Source organism: Meles meles, chromosome 9, assembly GCF_922984935.1.
Source record: "Meles meles chromosome 9, mMelMel3.1 paternal haplotype, whole genome shotgun sequence".
Taxonomy (NCBI): Eukaryota; Metazoa; Chordata; class Mammalia; order Carnivora; family Mustelidae; genus Meles; species Meles meles.
The window spans coordinates 75,549,958-75,569,611 of record NC_060074.1 but is presented as its reverse complement, the minus strand read 5'-3'; the positions used below and the strand labels follow the sequence as shown (position 1 = coordinate 75,569,611).

The 19,654-nt window shown below is 37.8% G+C and overlaps 1 protein-coding gene across 12 annotated transcripts in view; it reads left to right on the top strand.

Annotated features, from left to right (window-relative positions):
- The window catches only part of ZNF385B (zinc finger protein 385B), a 398,195-nt gene that overhangs the window by 376,272 nt on the left and 2,269 nt on the right, over positions 1-19,654 (top strand). For 11 of the 12 annotated variants that reach the window (XM_046019668.1, XM_046019664.1, XM_046019667.1 and 8 more), the window contains 3 exons: positions 16,939-17,184; positions 18,058-18,236; positions 18,801-18,902. In XM_046019668.1, coding sequence (XP_045875624.1) covers positions 16,939-17,184; positions 18,058-18,236; positions 18,801-18,902 — 527 coding nt within the window. The remainder of the gene's footprint in view (positions 1-16,938; positions 17,185-18,057; positions 18,237-18,800; positions 18,903-19,654) is intronic. The other variant, XM_046019665.1, reaches the window with a different exon arrangement.

Below are 19,654 nucleotides of genomic sequence, written 5' to 3'. Positions count from 1 at the left end.
TCCATTCTTATTAGAATTAGATGCAAAAAATTATTTTGACCCCCATACTACTAATAATTAACATGTAATGATTATTATGTGCCCGACGCTAATATGCTAAATATCCTATAGATGCTAACTTATGTAATGATATAGTCCTCTGATGGATACTAGAAGGTGAGGGGAAATGGTGGCTTAGAGTTGCTCAGAGAAGAGGTAGCTTCCAGCCCAGATTTTCCACCAGGCAGCCCCAATTCACTACCATGCTCTGCCACCTTTGGATGAGGGTGTATAACTTTAACCACACTGCTTTCTTAAGGTTATTTGAGATTTTTTTCACTAAGTGACACTTCTAGATGTCTGACACCTCAGAAAGGTTGTGTGATTTCTATTCCCACCATCTTTTACAACGGGTTTTATTTTTGAGAAATCAAGTTTTGAGTGTCTTTGAATAAGGACATATTAACCAGGGTATGATTTTTGAGTGTCATTTACCTACCTTGTATGGTTAACGTAGTAAAAAGAGCATGAGCTTGAAGTTCAGACATATTAGCTCCCCTTCTCACTTACCAGATAACCTTAATCAAATCTCGTTCACCAACCTGTTTCCTCACCTGTTCGACAGGAGAGCTAAGACCTACCCCCGGAATTGTCAGGATTAGTGAACCAATAATGGCAACCTCGGTGCCTATCACGTAACAGATACTCAATGAATGCTAGCCATAAAAAATACAACCGTTATTCAAAGAAATGTCCCAACCCCACCCTTTTGATTCTATGATCATTCCATGCCTTGCCACCAGGCAACAGTGACCTGTACTCCATTCCCTTTTATGTACTTGTTCTTTTATCTCATAGTAATTATTTACACTGCGTTTTCCTTCCAGACATTAAGGCTTGATGAGCCTGACTCTCCCAGTGGGACATGTAAAGTTGTGGAGGGACCTTCTTGATCTTCCTCACATTTCTATAAATGGAGGAAAAGTCTTTTTTTACTCATTCTCCCACTGGTTAATGTATCTCATCTGCTCTGGCCTCCACAGCTCCCAGTATTTCATCCTGCACGTGGCTGTCACATAGATAGCATATATTAAATTAATACCATTCAGAAGAATCTCATGGGGAAGCTGTAGCACCTTCTCTCGTATGTGGACAGGGCAAGAGGACACTGGTTAACTCTTTTTCCTTTGTCTTCAGTAAGATGGCTACCCCACCTCATAGGTCGGCAGTCTGCCCTATACATAAATACAGTACTAAAAGAAAGGATATCCCAACACATCTCCATTTGTGGAGGGAGATATCTGGGTGCTACCTAGGGAGAAGCAGCACTGCTTGGAGCCAGGGTTGGCTACTGAGCAGGAGAGGGAGAATGTGATCAGAATAAGAAACACGCTCCTGCCTGACAAGTCCTTGCCAGCATTTATGTTAGTAAATGAGAAACTTGTCAGCTCAAACATTTTATTCCTGGCTTCTTGTAAAAAATTTTCTTAGTGTACAATTTTTTAAAATAATTTTTGTATGCTATCAACTAGTTAGCCTCTAGAAAATATGTGCTTTGTTTTCTTTCAAATAAGAAATGACATAAATACTAGAATTTCTTGTCATAATAGAGATTATTTTATTCTTTGCTTGCAAATATTTGAACTTCTGTCATATTTTATGGTTATTTTTACTCATTTATCTAGCAAAATGGCCATATTTAAGTTAAAACAAGTTGTCTTTCCTACAACAATATCTTTGTCTTGGTTCTCTGCTATTAAAGAAAATAGTTTTACTAAGTGGGAAATTAATTAAGGTATCACATTTTGAGTTAAGGAAAAATTATTTATTTTATTCTTTCAACAAAATTTTATCCAGTCCTTTGGTTAATCCATAAAATTAAATATCCAATAAAAGTTTTTTTGAGTATTTTGAAAAACCACTAATAGATGTCTGTTTATGTTACTGATGGCATTTTAAATTGAGAGAATATTTTTAGAAAGCAATATCACAGAGTAAATTTAAAAAACATAAAAATGGGGACGCCTGGGTGGCTCAGTTGGTTAAGCAGCTGCCTTCGGCTCAGGTTATGATCCCAGCATCCTGGGATCGAGTCCCATATCGGGCTCCTTGCTCGGCAGGGAGCCTGCTTTGCCCTCTGACTCCGCCTGCTACTCTGTCTGCCTGTGCTCACTCTCTCTCTCTCTCTCTAATAAATAAATAAATCTTAAAAAAAAAAAACATAAAAATGTTCATTCTATTAGACCAGTAAATTCCTCTTCCTATAATTTATACTAATGATATCATCCTAAATACAAAGTAAAAAAATAAAATGTTACATTTGAAAATGCCTACTGTAACAGTATTTGTATTAATGAAAAGTAGAAACAAGATGATCAGTATCAGGGAAGTTATTTCGATAAAGTACTTACACTCACTACAATATTAGGCAGCCTTAGAGTAAATGAAAGCAACATGAAAAATGCATGTCATACACTAGACCAAAAGTTAGAAAATGGTTTGTTCATGCATGTATTTGCATGTATGGATTAAGCCCCACGGAATACACTGCATCATGGTAGGCCCTGGGTATGTGATAGTGAATCAAGCAGAGTTGGGCTATTCCCTCCTGAGAGCGTACAGTCTGGAAGAGCAAATGTTAAACAAATAATGACAAGCTAAATGAAAAGAGAGGGGCGCTGACCTTGTCCGGGAGAGGAAGTCCTAGGCAGAGGATTTAAACTCCCTCTGCCTGATGGGAAGGTAGCCTTGAAAACAGGGGCCCCGGTTTCGGAAAGGAAAGAGGAATTCATCAGAAGGACCAGTATGCCACAGGACTTAGATGTGAAAGACAGGCTGGTTTAAATACTTGAAGCACTTAGAGGACTCTTGGGAACAAGGAAGGGAATTTAGGGTGTTGGTAAAAAAGTGGTTGAAATGATGGGTAGGAACAGAAAGAAGGCAGCATGAAGTGATGGGCCTAAACAGAGGTTCTTAACCTCTGTGGTGCCATGGATTCCTGTGGCCTAGTCTCTTCCAATGACTTTATGAGTTTATTATATGTCTCAGGGCAGAATGGGAAAGAAATTTGTAGCTAAAAGGCCCTATGTCACAGTATTCCTAAGGGATCTAGACGATGGGAACCTCTAGATGAACTCCTTTGGTTGCCCAGGTCTCTTGAATTAACATTACTTTCAATGTTTAAAGGAGGCTCTCTATGGTCAACAGACTTTCTCCTGCAACCCGTAGGCCTTAAATAGAAAGCTGGCCTTGACAATTTCGTAATAAAGCAGCAGATTGAATTTGGGCACAAATGCTAGGTTCAAAATGTAAAAGTATGATAGGCTTTTAGCAGTGTATTTTTAAAAGGACTGGTAGCTTTCTTACACTTGGGCAGTCCAGCCCCTGAAAGTCAGCTGTCTCCTTAGGACAGACAGTATCCCGATAATCCATAAAGAGTGGCCGCCTACAACCGTCTCCCTGGAGCAGCCTGAGGCAATGAGCTCATTTGAAGGAAGTAATTTTTTAAAAAAATTTTCTCTATTAAATAAAGATACATTTTTTAAGATGAAGAAAGACACAGTGTCCTCAATACCTCTCAGGCTGACCTTTCCCTTGCCTCATCAGCCTTACCTGGAACTTCAAAGCTAACCCCTAAATTCTGCATCTAGAGAGGGAAAAGGTGGGAGGAGCAGAATTCACATGTTTTTCCTTATACCTTGTGAACCAATGTTTCCACTGTAAAGGGCCATTCCTTTAGAAGGAAAAGAACCTGCTTCTTATTCTATCTCGAAAATTAGTTTTTACTCTTAGTCCTGGCTTTTGAATCGTTACTGGACCTACTCCCTGAGGGACTTGATTTGAGTGACATGAGTTACTTATTCTATTTTCCATAATAAAGCTGCCTCAGAAAGAGCTGTTCACATCTCTCAGTGACAAATCGGAAAAGGGGCAATTTTTCAACCTGAAGAAGTTGAAATATGATTTCTCTATTGTACAAGTCAAATGGCTGGAAAACTACACAAAACAGGAGAAAGCTGTTCATTAGTTTCCAGCTCTAGCAAACAAGCCCTCTTTTGTGCTCCCTTAGAAAAGTGACATGTTCACTAGAATTCGTGCCAGCTCATTGATACAGAGTGTGGGCTGCCAGCTTTTAACAGGGAGATACTTGGAGATGCCACTGTTTTATCTGAGTGTGGGACTGGCAGGTTCTGTTCCCCCAACAAAGTGGCAGGAAGGACGACAGGGCAGTTGTCATGCAGAGCTAGGCAATGACTGTCATTTCATTGGACCACAAAATCACTGCAGGGTGCAGCCCAGTGGCCAGACCCCTACTGACACAGGCTTTCAAAAGGCAAGAGCGGGATATCCTAACTCAGGATCTCAGTCTGGCAGAAGATAGTATAGGGACTATTTTGAACTTAGAAAATTGGTCTCCTAACTTTCATGGGTCCTAAGTTACATCAAATAAATAAGCTTTTGTTTTTGTTTTTTTAAAGTAAGGACCTAGAGGGGTGCCTGTGTGGCTCAGTCAGTTAAGCGTCTGCGTTTGGCTCAGGTCATGATCCCAGGGTCCTGGGATCAAGCCCCGCATCTGGTGGGCTCTGCTCAGCAGGGAGCCTGCTTCTCCTTCTCCCTCTCCCTGCCACCCCCCTGCCCCCTTATGCCCCCCCCCTCTCTGTCAAATAAATAAATAAAATCTTAAAAAAAATAAAGTAAGGTCATATAGATTCTGATTCAATGAAGAGTCAATTTTATAGACAATTTTCCGATTCCAGGATTAGTCTAAAGGCCAAGATATGAAAATCAGTCATAAACATAGTTAATTAGGAATTAGCAAGCTTCACAGTGATCCACCGTGTTTGAAGAGGCAGAGTTTCCGGGCTTTAGCTGGAGGCATGGTACTGTAGCCTTACATGGGAAGCACCCCACCAGCCACAGCTGACCCAGTGTATAATATTTGAGTGCTCTGAGAATTTTTAAAACTAGCTTTAGTTTCTGTGTCTTTTCTTGGCTACTGGTGTCTCTGGGCTTGTAATTGATATGACAGACAGTACTTTGTTTTGTTTCCCAAGTCTGCAAAATGGCATAAGCCATATAGGGAATGCTTTCTGTTTCCAAAGGTTGTTTAGCTATTCACCCTCCAAGTGAGGCATTGAGATCAGACATTTTCCAACAAAGAAGTCCTGTGACTAATAAAGCAAGTCAACCAACTTCGTAGGTGTTGTGAGATAAACCAGTCTGCACTATGCTGGGAAGTGCTTGAGGACATCTGGAGTTAGATCAAATCTAAATGAGGAAATCTACTTGGAAGTACCTAAATGGTGCTAGAAGACTCCAAGTGTACTGGGTCAGTCTCAGGCCATGTGGTATAAAGGTTATGGGCCTTAGGGATCTGAGTAGGCCATGAGTGGTATCATCACTAAGATACAAAGCCTGCAAAATGTCACCTTCAGTAATGGACATCTATTACCTAAAAAGGTGGAGGAAATGAAATAATGGCATAATCATAGTACTTAGAATTTCTTAAAGAATATTATTGCATAAATATATCAATCATGTAACTGTTGACAATTCAGATGAATATACTGAGACGTTATTTGTTAATGACTGCTTATAACATTGCTAAAATGGGTTGTTCAGCTACAAACATAAGACCCACAGTGTTGCTATGACTGAAACCTTGCCATGAGAATAGGGTATCAGTTTACTTGCAAAGAGGATGGGCTATACTTTGATTCTCTTTTGTTTTCACATGTGCTTTAGATTTTTCTGGCATAGGTACAGGCTTATTGTTTCTGTGTAAGCTTATGTAGGATTCCTAATAAAGAAGATAGTAAAATCTATAGATTTGTTAATTTTATCAAATCAAAATATTGGACCTGACACAATGTACTTGTTGTTATGACTCTGCCCTAGTACATGTCAAGGAGACCCATTCTTAAGAGAATTATTTCAACCTCAAATGACATTAAATATTGACTGCTTATATATATCTTCAACAACAATGATATAAGTATTTTATGTAATCAACAGCAGAAATGTCTGTTCTCTCTATATTTACTTCACTTTATGATTTAGCCAGTAACAGTGAATTTCTGGTACTTTTACTTGTGAGGCTAAAAGGCATTGCATTGAATTGAGCATTCCTTATTTCAACATACTAATTGCCCACCTATAGCTTTCTGTACATTGGGCACAAAGATGAATTAGGACATTGTTGCAGGACTCAAGAATCTCTCTATTTTGGTAATAACTGTAACTGTGGAAAAATTATAGTTAATGCAAGATCAAAATATAATTATATGAAGAGGATTATGAGAACATAGGCAAGGGGAGGAGGGAGGAAGTGAGCTTGGGAACTTGAAGTTGCAAGATCTACAAAGAAGTTTAATGGCAATCCACAGAGGATGAGGGCCTGAAATAAGGCAGTGGCACATAATCGATGCTAAAGAAATGCCTGCTGGATAAAGAGTGAATAAGGCTGATAGAAGAAATATTTAGAAGATAGTATCAATAAACTTAGGTCATTCGTTAAGCGTAGAGGGTAAGAGAAGGAAGAATTTAAGAGTCATTGCTGACAGTTCTGATGTATAACTAGTAATGTCATTGATTGATAAGGGGACTACTTGGTATGACCCCTCGGTGGATATCATTCATTTAGTATCAGACAGGTTGAGTTTGAAATACCATGGAACATCTAAAATAGATGTCCCACAGACTCTTAGGGGAAAAAGATCTTGAACTTCCTGTGAGGAAGGTAGAAATTTCACCTACATATTTATGAATCTATGTCAATGTGGTAGAAGTTATTAGAGTGAATTAGATCATATGACATCCGAAAGAGGGTAAGGGCGCCATCTTGAGGAATGCCAACACTAGGCAAAAGAATAGGAGCTGGTGAAGGGGACTGTGGTAGACGTTGAAGGAGAACCAGGCAAGGCCAGTGTCTGTGGACATCTAGAGGGAAAAGCATTTCAAGAAGGAATTTTGGACCAATACAAGAGAAGACTGAAGAGAGACCATTGGTTTTTCAGGAGGGTAAGGATAAACAGGAAGAAAGGAAGTAGACGACCCACTTCACATGGCCACTTCAAGTTCTGCATCAAAGGGAAGACAGGTGGAAGACTCCAGGAATGAACCAAGTCAGGGGATGACTTTTGGAACACCGAAATTTCAGCATTTTGTAAACAGAAAGAACCCAGTAGAAAAAAAAGTAGCCAGAACTATAGGAAATAGAGAAAAAGTGTAAAAGATAGACAGATGGAAGCATACACCTTTTCCTCAGAGATGTAAAGAAAATAGGGGCCAATGGAAGAAAAGGTAACATCAGGGACAAACTCATCCAGCTTCCTCATTTCTGTAAGAAACAACACACCAGACGTTTGCTAATGAGGGGTTGGTGATATTGGTAGGGAACTTAAGAAGAAGGATAAATTTTCCATGGGGAGGCTGACTGACTGTGTTTATTCCCCTTATAGAATCACTGTTTTCCTCTTTGTTTGTCTTATTTATTGACCTGTTCTTCAGCTATATAAGTTTTCACTATATATGTTTCTAATTTAAGCAAATCTAATCTGTAAGATTATAAAATTTTAAAATAAGGATATGTGGTTATTGCATTGCCATGAGAGCCATGCTTTCAAAAAATTCTTTAAAAAAAGGAAAGAGGGAAACAAACCAAAAGAGACTGTTAACAATAGAAAACAAACTGAGGGTTGCTACAGGGAGGTGGCTGGGGGATGAACTAGCTGGGTAATGGGGATTAAGGAGGGCACTTGTGATGAGCACTGGGTGTTATTTGTAAGTGATGAATCACTGGTTTCTACTCCAGAAACCAATATTGCACTGTATGTTAATTAAGTAAAATTTAAATTTGAAAAAAAAAACTCTTTTAAATAGTGCAAATTATTACCAAGTTTTCCAAGATCTTTTTGCACATACCTTTCAGGAAAACATTTAATAAACAAAAGGGGGGAACTGACTGTTTTTTCTGATCATTATCTGCAATGTTGGTCTTTTCTTCCTGCTCCTTTAGACAGGTGCAGACCTGTTATACTAGAAATGAATGCCCCTTTCTTTGTGCGTCTACCAACGTAGTGATGCTCTAGCATCTATACACCTCTTATTACATTTTGTTTTGCAAAGAATACCAAGGTACCAAATTGGCTTATTCATCTTGCAGATTGTGTGCTGCTGCCTTACCCCCCCCCCCGACACACACACACAAATCCATTAACTGTCTGAATGCAATTCCACTTTAAACTTTAAAGTATCTGTCATCAGTTGGTGGTTTCCATCACTTTTACTGTGTCAAATGTGTAGATAAGGAAGGGACAAATGAAGCCAATGGTGAGGAAGTCTTCCACAGCACACCAATCTACAAACATACAGGTTTGCAGTGTTTCAGGGGGTTGGGGTTTTGGGGGTTTTTGTTTTTGTGTTTGTTTTTGTTGTTTTGGTCTGACACAGAGCACCACAGGCTTTTTAGCTTCACTTCTCACAAGAGTGCACAACTCGTAAGGAAGTACACACTGTGACTGATACCCATTAATTTTTCATTATTCAGAAAGTGGGAAGATAAAACAGGAGAATGATTTCAGAATTCCTTATGAAAGTGAGCTAACTTGATTTAATAAGTGGTAAGCAGTAATGCGGACATTGCTTTGTTTTTTGGGAACAATAATGAGATGTTGGACAAGTGCTTGTGAATGCAAGAAAGAATATGACCAGCAGTCTTTTCACTGCGTGCCTCTGTTGCTAATTCTTTTTAATGAAATATTAAGTATGAAAAGGAAAATGTAATTGTATAAAGAAGTGACAAACAGTATATTTCAGTGACCTCAGAAAGCACAAAGAACAATTCTGTTAAAATTGTGGCCTTGGTTTCCTGAGCACTTTTCTCAGGCTAAAAAACAACACCACCACAAGATTTGACCAAGCATTTCACAAAAGAAGGCCTTTAATTGGCCAATAAAAATAGGCAAAGGTATTTAATACCATCAGTCAGTAGAGAAATGCAAATGAAAACCTCACTGAGACACCGTCACACCTCACTTGAACGGCTAAAAACAAAAGGACTGACAGTACTGATACCACGTGCTGGGGAGGGTGTACAACCGCTGGAATCCTCACACATCGCTGGCAGGAATATAGATCACAACCATTTTGGAAAACTGTCTCTAGAATCTACTAAGGCTCGATAGAGATAGATGGTAGATAGATAGGAGACAGATTGGCTAATGGCCCAGCAATGCCACTCCCATGTATATACATTGAACAAAAATGAGTATCTGTGTCTACCAGAAACACATATAAATAGGCTTATGGTAGCATTATTCAAAATAGCCCAAAACGGAAAACATTCCAAATGCTTATCAATAGCAAAATAGATTACTGGTGGCATAGTCATACAATGGAATACTCTTCAGCTCTTAGAAACAAAGTTCTATGTACAGCAACATGGATGAATCTCATAGACAAGTTGAGTGAAAGAAGCCATACACTTGGCTTCTGTGAAGTTCAAAAACAGGCAAGATCTAAGTTGATAGAGATGAGAATGGTGGTTACCTTAGAGGGAGAGGGAGTATCAGCTGATTGGAGGTTCAGGGGAGCCCTCTAGAAAGGTGGAAACATCTACAGCTTTATATCTTATGTATCAGTATCTTGCATCCTGTATTTCCTACAGGTCTTATATCTTCTGCTCAACAAATGTATGCATATGTATAGATTCATTAAACTTTATGTACTTTATAGTTTATAAGTTATACCTCAGTAAAAAAAGAAATTAAATGGTACAGATAGTAACAGTAACAACCACATTAGTTTATGTGAAAAATAAATGAGATAATGAATAGAAGTTCTTAATGCAGCGCTTGGTCTATAGTGAGTATTCAATGCATGTCAGCCATTGACTTGGGATTATGATTGCTATTTCTGTCACTGTAAGGTATAACTTCCTGGAGCACTCATTAGGCCAATTCGTTGCTTTACATAAAAGCATACTTCCCTAAATAGTATTGAGGCTCAGAATTCAGCTTCTAAGAACCATGCTCCAAACAACATTACTAGTTGTGTATAAGAGAAAACTTGTTATTATGGTAAAGTTTACTTCTTATTAATGGTAAAATTTTTTTAACTGTCAAAAATACGTTTAGTTCAAAAGTTCGCTCCCTTTCAGAATTAAGACTTTTTTTAAAAAAAATCACTTTGAAACACAAATCATCATTAATCCTATGAAAAGATAGTCAACCCTTTTGATATGAAAATGCAAATCAAATTAATAATGATTTATTATATTTCATCTGTCAGATTGGCAAAAGCAATGGATAATTCGGCTGATAAAGATACAGAGAAGCTGGCACACTCTTACAGACAGAAAGCTTTGAGAGTATTGTGTAACCATTCTGGGGCACAATTTGGCAATGTGCATCACAAGTTCAAAAACATACGTGCCCTTTGTGCCAGTACTTCCCCTTCAGAGTTTAGGTCCTGAGGAAATTATTAGGCAAGTATACAGAGATGTCTATATACAATGCTATTTATAAAACCAGTTCACTGGATTTATGAATTCAGTGGAGTAAACATGATTGCCTGTTTCCTCTGTTGACCATCCCTTTTTCATTCCTCAAAGACATCAGATATAAGAAAGTCTGGTCTTATTGAAACTTAAAGCTCTTATCCAACTGAACACTTCCTTCTTCCTGTCTCAGCTTGGACCATGGGAAGGGGCATTGTCTGCTCTTCCCTTCTTCCCCATCCTATAATTCCTAGTGCTTGCCCTTTCCAATTGTTACAGATAGGAGTAGGAATTAGAGAAGAAAGGACAAATGTTTTTGTACTTAATGACAATCACTGATGCCCTCTGCATGATAGGTGTCCAGACGCTTCCTCTCTCTGGAGGACCATGTGTAAGGTTCTCATGTGGTTCTTCCAATCCTTCTGTAGGTCACGCCACCAGAGAAGTCCACTCCTCTGCCTCTTGCTGCCAGGGTCCTGATGCTCAGCCTTCTTGTCAGTTATTAGTAACAGGGCTTAAGCCTGACTGCCTTTCAAGATGTCCTATTGACCCAAAGAAAACTAATTCAACCTTGATATGCCAAAGTGAGATTATAGGTCCCTCAACTTCTGACCATTTTTGGTCCAGCTCATCTGTCCCCAACCTTCCTTTTCCCTACTTCACCTGGTATGAGGGGCAGATGACTAACATCCGAAGTTGCCAGACTGAAAAATGAAATGCCAGTGTCCTTTCTTACATGTACTTCTGGTTTTACTACTTTGGCTAGATTGAGGAGCATCCAATCAGGACAGAAGCTCTTGATGTCAGTGAGTCCTCTGATCCTTAGATAGTCTAGGAAGTGCGTGATGGGATGTTGGTAACAGGATAAGTTCTACTACCTCATAGAAATGCTACACGTTTGTGTCTGGGGGTTTCCTTGGGGACTTATTCTAAGACGCTGAGATACTTGATGCCAGTTGCTTTCAGTGTGGGCTTGTGTCCTTCATTCTTAGGCAACCAAACTGCCATTCAGTATCTTTTTTTTTTTTCCCTTTTTTTTAATTTTTTCAGCGTAACAGTATTCATTCTTTTTGCACAACACCCAGTGCTCCATGCAAAACGTGCCCTCCCCATCACCCACCACCTGTTCCCCCAACCTCCCACCCCTGACCCTTCAAAACCCTCAGGTTGTTTTTCAGAGTCCATAGTCTCTTATGGTTCGCCTCCCCTCCCCAATGTCCATAGCCCGCTCCCCCTCTCCCAATCCCACCTCCCCCCAGCAACCCCCAGTTTGTTTTGTGGTATCTTTTTAACATGGTAAAAGTGCAAACCAGAAATAACCCAAATATCAAAGAAGATTAGTTGAATAAATTATAGTACACCCATATAAATAAATATCATTTGTTATAAATCATGATCCAACTCTGCATTTACTGACCTGAAAAGCTTTGTTGATTTATTGCTAATTGAAAAATGTTAGTGTCCTCATGTTTCCGTTTATTCACATATATCTATTCACCTGTTTCTGTCTATTCACATTTATTATTCACATATATTATTGTTTAAATAGTGTGAAGTAACTGTTATCATTATAATAATCTAGGTCAAAGGTTGGCAAAGTACTACCTGTGGGCTAAATATAAATAGGCATCCTGCTGCCTATTTTTGTAAACAAAGTTTTATTAGATCACAGCCATGTTGGTTGCTGCTTTCCTGCTATAATGGCAAGGCTTAATGGTTGCAACAAAAACAGTATGACCTACAAAGCTTAATATATTTTTACCATCTGGTGCTTTACAGGAAAAGCTTATTTTAGGTGATGGAATCATGGGTGATTTTTTAAAAATGTTTGTCTGACTTTATTTTCTACACTGAACACAAATTTATTATATAACATATGTATCTGTTATTAAACCATTGAAACCTGGTTAGAAAAAGCTTAGTAACATTAAATTGAAGAGTAAACCTTGTAAGTGGAATCATAAAAACTGGTTATAGCTTCCAAAGTTCTACTTCAAAATATAAGATCTACAGTATAGTTGTAATATTACTTTGATTGTTTTTTAATTTAAGACATATAGATGGACATCAGTCTTCTAGTTACCAATAGGATTAGTTTCTGAAAGCTGCTTCCAGAACCCCTGCATCTTCTGTATTAGCTTATTAGTCCTCTGAAGCTGCGTTTGAGGAATATAGTGCTAAGTTTGATGAACAGGTGGGTTAAACTGGGTAAAGTTTTGGAGTAAAAAATAGCTGTGACGAATAAGTTTTGAAGACTGATTTCCTTCACCTGGTTTATTGATTAGATATGAAAACAATTCCAAAATGGGAGGTTTTCAAAATGCTTAGAACTTTGGAAAATAATTAAATCAATTTGGAATCTTCCAGGACAGCTACTTTGAAGAATTAAATTTGCTTGGAGGCATAAATTACAGATATTTGTTATAAAGGGCAATTCTGATATAGCTAAGCAAATTTTGCTTCAAAGTCTTGTAGGATAAAACCTAAAGGCATTTGAGTAATCAGAAAATAATGAAGGCAGTCAGAAGACCTGCTAATTAACACTAGGTGGGGGAATACTTGAAAATGGAATTCACATGAACCAGAAGTTCCAGATGACATGTATCTTTATTAAAAGAAACAGAAGTAAACAGTACATTCATTAAACTTTCAAATACACAAAATAAGGAGGCTTTTAAAAAATGCCAAAAGAAACAAAAATAACAGGATGGATTTTTTTTTTTTTTTTTTTTTTTTTTTTTTTTTTTATGTTAGAAAATTTTTTTTTCCCTTTTTATTAATTTTTTCAGCGTAACAATATTCATTCTTTTTGCACAACACCCAGTGCTCCATGCAAAACGTGCCCTCCCCATCACCCACCACCTGTTCCCCCAACCTCCCACCCCTGACCCTTCAAAACCCTCAGGTTGTTTTTCAGAGTCCATAGTCTCTTATGGTTCGCCTCCCCTCCCCAATGTCCATAGCCCGCTCCCCCTCTCCCAATCCCACCTCCCCCCAGCAACCCCCAGTTTGTTTTGTGAGATTAAGAGTCATTTATGGTTTGTCTCCCTCCCAATCCCATCTTGATAAATTTTGACCTTGAAAATGTGTAAATGGTTCCATCATATTCGGGGAATTCTGCCATTGGATTGATACCAGGTAGTCAATAAAGCAGATTCTAAAATCACCAATGCAATAATGTATTTGAATTTTGGAATTCTTTCCAAATGTACAAATTTATAAACTTCAAAGCCGAATTTTTTTTTATTTCTCACTTTAATTGTTTTATATTGCTATCAAAATCCATCCTGAAGAATAAATGAAACAGGATGGATTTTGATAGCAATATAAAACAATTAAAGTGAGAAATAAAAAAAATTCGGCTTTGAAGTTTATAAATTTGTACATTTGGAAAGAATTCCAAAATTCAAATACATTATTGCATTGGTGATTTTAGAATCTGCTTTATTGACTACCTGGTATCAATCCAATGGCAGAATTCCCCGAATATGATGGAACCATTTACACATTTTCAAGGTCAAAATTTATCCCTGTTTTCACAGAGATTACGACTCTGGCCTATCTAGAGGATAGTAAGACACAAGTTATGTAAACATACCATATCTCTTAATATTTTTAAAGGAAAATGGCCTCCCTTGTTATCCATCCTACGAGTTTTAAGATATTGCCCACCTTCTGATTCAACTCACATTTATAATAATATCTCTCATTACACCTGTTGCCATCACCTATGCTGAGCTAGCAGGTATTCAACAAGCAACCCCCAAGCTTTCTAACACCTAAGCATTTCCTCATGTTTCCATCTCCAACCGTTCACTTCCTACTCCTCACCTCCTTCTATGCTTCTATAAATCTGACCTTCAAAACCTGGCCAAAATATACCTTCGTTTATGAATAATGTCTCTTTTTTCCTAACCAGAATTAATCATTTCCTCCTCCATGCTCCCATGCCTCTTACCAGTTTCTGTCATAAATTAGAGATCTCTGAGTGACTATCTCATTTTCCCTGCTATACTTCTATTTTCTTAGTCTATACCTACTTTATTCACTACTCTCTTCGGTGTCTAGCACATTGTCAGCTACTAGCATCTTGTTAATATGCATTTGTTAATGAATAAATGACCTCTTTTGAAAAGGAAATATGGAAAGGAAATGTTTAATTTTTCTTAAAGAAACAGGAATAGAGAGAAAAAGATAATTCTGTCCATCTTCTCTGAATCAGATGATTATTGAATAGGCTAGATATTTTCATTTAAGGCAAATATGCTTTAAAACTAAAGAAAGCAACAGCTTTACCACATCTGCAGTGACTACTGTGTGCCTTTTATAATGTTAATGCCATATGAAGTCCACCCTTTGTACAGGAAGATGAATATATTACCCAGTGAACAGTTAGAGAAAACATCATGCTCATTTATGCCACCTACTAATCTGCAGGACATTATTCAATTTTGAGGAGCCTGAGTTTTCTCATCTTTAAGATGGGAATAATTATTTTCAATCTTACCTCTTCCACAAGTTTGTTTTGAGAGATAATAAGATAATGTAAGCGATCGTACTTTGTAAATTGTAACATTCTATATAAATATAAGAGGATATGAGGGAGATCAATATAAGAGACAATAAAATAAATACGAACAAGAGAGAGAATGAGTAAATGACTAAAACAGGTCAGATTCTTTAGGTGAAATTTATTTGAAACATCTTATGAAACGCCTGAAGCAAAGATTTTGCTATGCAATAACTTGGGTTCCATCACAAAAAACTAAGTAATTCCATAGGTGCAAATGTTAAGATTACTGAATTATTTCACTGCTCTGTGAGTTCTGTAATACTATAAAATCACTCTGAAGGATCCTTATAGATGAGAGAATTCCAAGCCTTAAACAATCTTCAATCTAATTTACTTACTGTTACCATTTAGGAAGACTGATTTTATTTCTTTCTCTCATACTACGAAGATCAGTTTAGTAAAAGTCTAAGATCTTTTCCATCATACTTCATGGCATCCTGAAGTTTTAATAAACTTGCTGAAAAGGAATATACATTGTGAGACCCAGGGATAAAAAAGGAACCTGAGCATTTACTTATTCCAAACACCATCCAGATCTGGAATTCATCTATAGAATCCCTGCTAGTCTTGACCTGGATGTATCCAGTGCAGGAAAAGGAATGGAAATCAACTGTTGATCCTGAAATCAAACTGGTAGAAATATGATCTCCCATTATTTTTGATGCATATCAAACCTTTGGCTTTGCCCCATCTGCAGAAAAGACACACACTATTGTGTTGCTGTTCCCCTACTCTTTCCCTCTTGGTGATCCAGGCCCATGGTACACAGATCTAAATTAGCTATGACAATTAACAAATACTTTTTCAGTTTTAATTTCCTTCCCCTCTTAATAAGAGTTTATCAACACATCAATAGACATTTTCTGAGAGCATCAGCTCTACTCAACTTAAATGTGTGATGGATTGGGCTGTTGCCTAAGAAGCTCCAGTTTCTTTCCCAAAGGACCACTGAACAGAACCTGTCTTGAATAGCAAATGGACCCTGAAGAGTGAAATTCTGTTAAAGTCACTCTGAGCCTTCTTATACCTTGCAACATGGGCCTTGAGAATTAGAAGCATTTAGGAGCTACATGATCAAAATGCCAAGATGTCTATAAATGATTTGGCTAATCCTCATATTGTGCTTATGGTTAATGTCATTACTTAAAACTTAAAGTTTTAGGGGCACCTGGCTAATTCAACTGGTAGAGCATGTGACTCTTGATCTCAGGGTTGTGAGTTTGAGACCCATGTTGGGGGTAGATATTATCAAAAAACAAAACAAAATAAAAAAACACCTTAGAATTTAGACTGGCGGGCATAAATATAATAAATGAAGTCTTTGCATCTTGTATTTTAAATACATTGCTTTGCCATTCAAAGAGCAGCAAAAGCTTAACTAACCATAACCAAAATTAACCATGTTTCTTCCGTCACCTCTATCCCAAAACCTCAGAGTTAAAATGCTAACTTTGTATAAAAATTGAATTTTAACTTTATATTCATGTCGTAATGAAAGCATGAATAGTCAAATGAAACTACCATTGATGAATGACATTTCACATTACCAACATATCATGTACTCGTATTGGAAAGAAGTTAGTTTTCCTCTATATTAAAAACTTCCCTGGAGCATAATTTACAACTCAAGGATCTCGGAAAATTACCTGCTACCAGTGGGAGGGAAAAAAGTCATTTTTCATAAGTCATCATAATCTTGGGGTGAGGTGATATTGGAAACTGATGGCATGGAGTTCTTTTTCAATCAAGTTCAATGAACTAAAATCTGTGCTGGAGATTAAAACTATATACGGAAATCCATTTTCTATCTTTAATTCCTCTATGTCAATTTTCCATGTGTTGATACGATATATGAAGCTTCAATATGATCTCTCTGCATCTCTCTTAGAAGACAAGGGGAAGCTAAAAGTCAACAGTTGCAGTCAGCCATCAGGCTCCGAAGGGGGCTCCTATCTCCTCAAATCTGGCACAGCACCCTTGCCACCTGGAGCAGCCACTTCTCCCTCGAAGAGCACAAATGGAGCTCCTGGTACTGTTTCTGAATCAGAAGAAGAAAAAGCCAAAAAACTACTGTATTGTTCACTATGCAAAGTGGCTGTGAACTCCCTGTCACAGCTAGAGGCACACAACACAGGTTAGCAGCTATCACTTGAATTTAAATAGTGTTTATAACAAAACTCAACTGTTCCCAGCAGAATACCGTATCTTTTGTTGTTCAAACGTTAGGTTTGTTCATTATCTTCTCTGCTTTTTTGATTCAAAGGAGTAATTTTAAGAAAAGTATGATATAATAATTTTGGAAGTAGCAAGGCAAAAGTTTAAAGCAAATTGGAGATAAAACTCGCTCTGTTCTTGATTTTCTCAAAAGCATCTAATATTTCCCAAAACTCATGACGATGAAGTGACAGAGATGAAGACAAATATCCATGCACAACATTCACTGCAACACACTTAGAAGAAAAGGGAAACAATTTAAAAGTCCCTCAGCAGGGTAATGTCGAATACATTATAGTAACCCAACAGAGAGAATATATTACTCAGTCACTAAAGTGTAATTATTTTAAAAAGTATATGATTTACTGTGAAATTTTCAGCATATATAACTAGTACGATCCCAATTTTGAAAATATGTATATTTTTAATATACATACAAAATAAAACCTGAAAAAAATGATAATCATGGTTATCTCTGAGTGGCGAAAATATGGGGTAATCTTTATTTTTTATGCTTCTCTATATTTTACATATTTTCTTCATAATACACTCATGTTTTCCCCCTTTTTACACAAAAATGTGTTGAATAATCAGCCTGATTGTTCATAATAAATAAAAAGTGTTTATAATCACTTATAAACTTATAAAGTGTTTATAATCACTTTTTTTTAAAGCAATGAGAAATTCAGCCTGAAGATAAACTTCTCAAGGATAAGAAAACACAGAGCTATACATATATTCTGTTCGGTTCTTAAATAGCTATTTACTTAATATATGTCTCTTGCTGCCTTAGGTTCTAAACATAAGACCATGGTTGAAGCTCGTAACGGGGCTGGTCCAATTAAGTCCTATCCTAGACCTGGATCAAGGTTAAAGATGCAGAATGGCAGTAAGGGCTCAGGACTTCAGAACAAGACATTTCATTGTGAGATCTGTGATGTTCATGTTAATTCAGAAATTCAACTCAAGCAGGTAATGTATCTTGAATTAGTATTCACCGTTGTTTGGGTCACCACTGGCTTGTGTATCTAATCTATATAATGGTTCCCACTATGCTCACAGATAAATTTACTCATCTTTCTATGATGTATACAATATATGATGTGCAGGTGCTATGGAAGAAAAATCTAGTACCAAATACTTGTGCATCTTTATTATACATCAGATCTGGGCTAGGTGAGTACAGCATTCAACCTGGAGTTTGTAGTCAGTTGAGCAGGAACTTCTGCAAGACAAGATGTTCAGCCCGTCTTTCAAAGACCAAAATCTGTTTGGGGAGACAGACTCATCAGTCACGATGGTAAAAACGGGCCAAACAGGGTAAGTACTCCAGAGAAAGGAAAGAAAGAGAAGCATTACAACTGAGTGGGGAGCAAGTCTGAATGCTGAGAGCAGGGTGGTCATACCCTCACCGCCTTGGAACTGCGTACCAATAGAACTGGGAATGGAGCCACCCACTACCTCTATTTAGGAAATACATTTTACATGGAATAAAGCTCACATTTAGACTCAGCTAATGCATCCAACCTTTTTCAGCACATTTCTAGCCGAAGGCATAAGGATCGAGTTGCAGGGAAACCATTGAAGCCGAAATACAGCCCTTACAACAAACTCCAGCGGAGCCCAAGCATTTTAGCAGTAAGTTCACCTCACCTGCTTACCTGTTTTGTGGGTCCACCTTAAGGATTGTGGGTTAGGAGGGCCTGGGGACTAACTGGCCCTGAAAGGTTTTGAATTTCAATAGCCCTCATAGACAGAAGTTTAGAAGGAACTGCTTAGTAATCCTTGCTATAGGTCACCTTGAAGGAAGCTGCTTTAGAGAAGAGAAACTGATCATGGGGAGAAAGCCATGAGTTCCGTGCTTTGCTTTCTCCTCCTCTGGAATACTGTTACGCTGAAAAAATAAATAAAATGAGAAGAGAAACTGAACCTCTTTAAGAGTTAATACCTTATTCTTTACCAGGACCTTTTCAAAAGACTACCTTCTTTAAGATATAAAGAAAAATAAAGGCTCAGGAACAAAGACAAGTAATCCTGAGGAATCCTGGAATGTGTTGAACCTGGGAAGAGGGCTTGCCTTCCTAAAACAGAACTTCATCCATTTAATACCTTCCCTTCTAGAGACTCTCCCTCTCTTCCCTCCTCCACTCCCCTTTTACCCCCACTTCTCCAGAAAGTAAAGTAGGTGTTTATATTACTGTCTCTTAACCTGTCTAGCAGGCATGTTGGTATTCAGCCTGTCCTACCTGCTCTCAGTATGTGCTGTTTTCAGTTTCTTTGTGAAAATACCCAGGGGCGCCAGCAATAGATGTCATGTAAATACCCAGATGGATGGATTTCATAATCTCCCTGGATTTAGCCCAGTGTGGCATTCCATTTGAGGTTGAAGC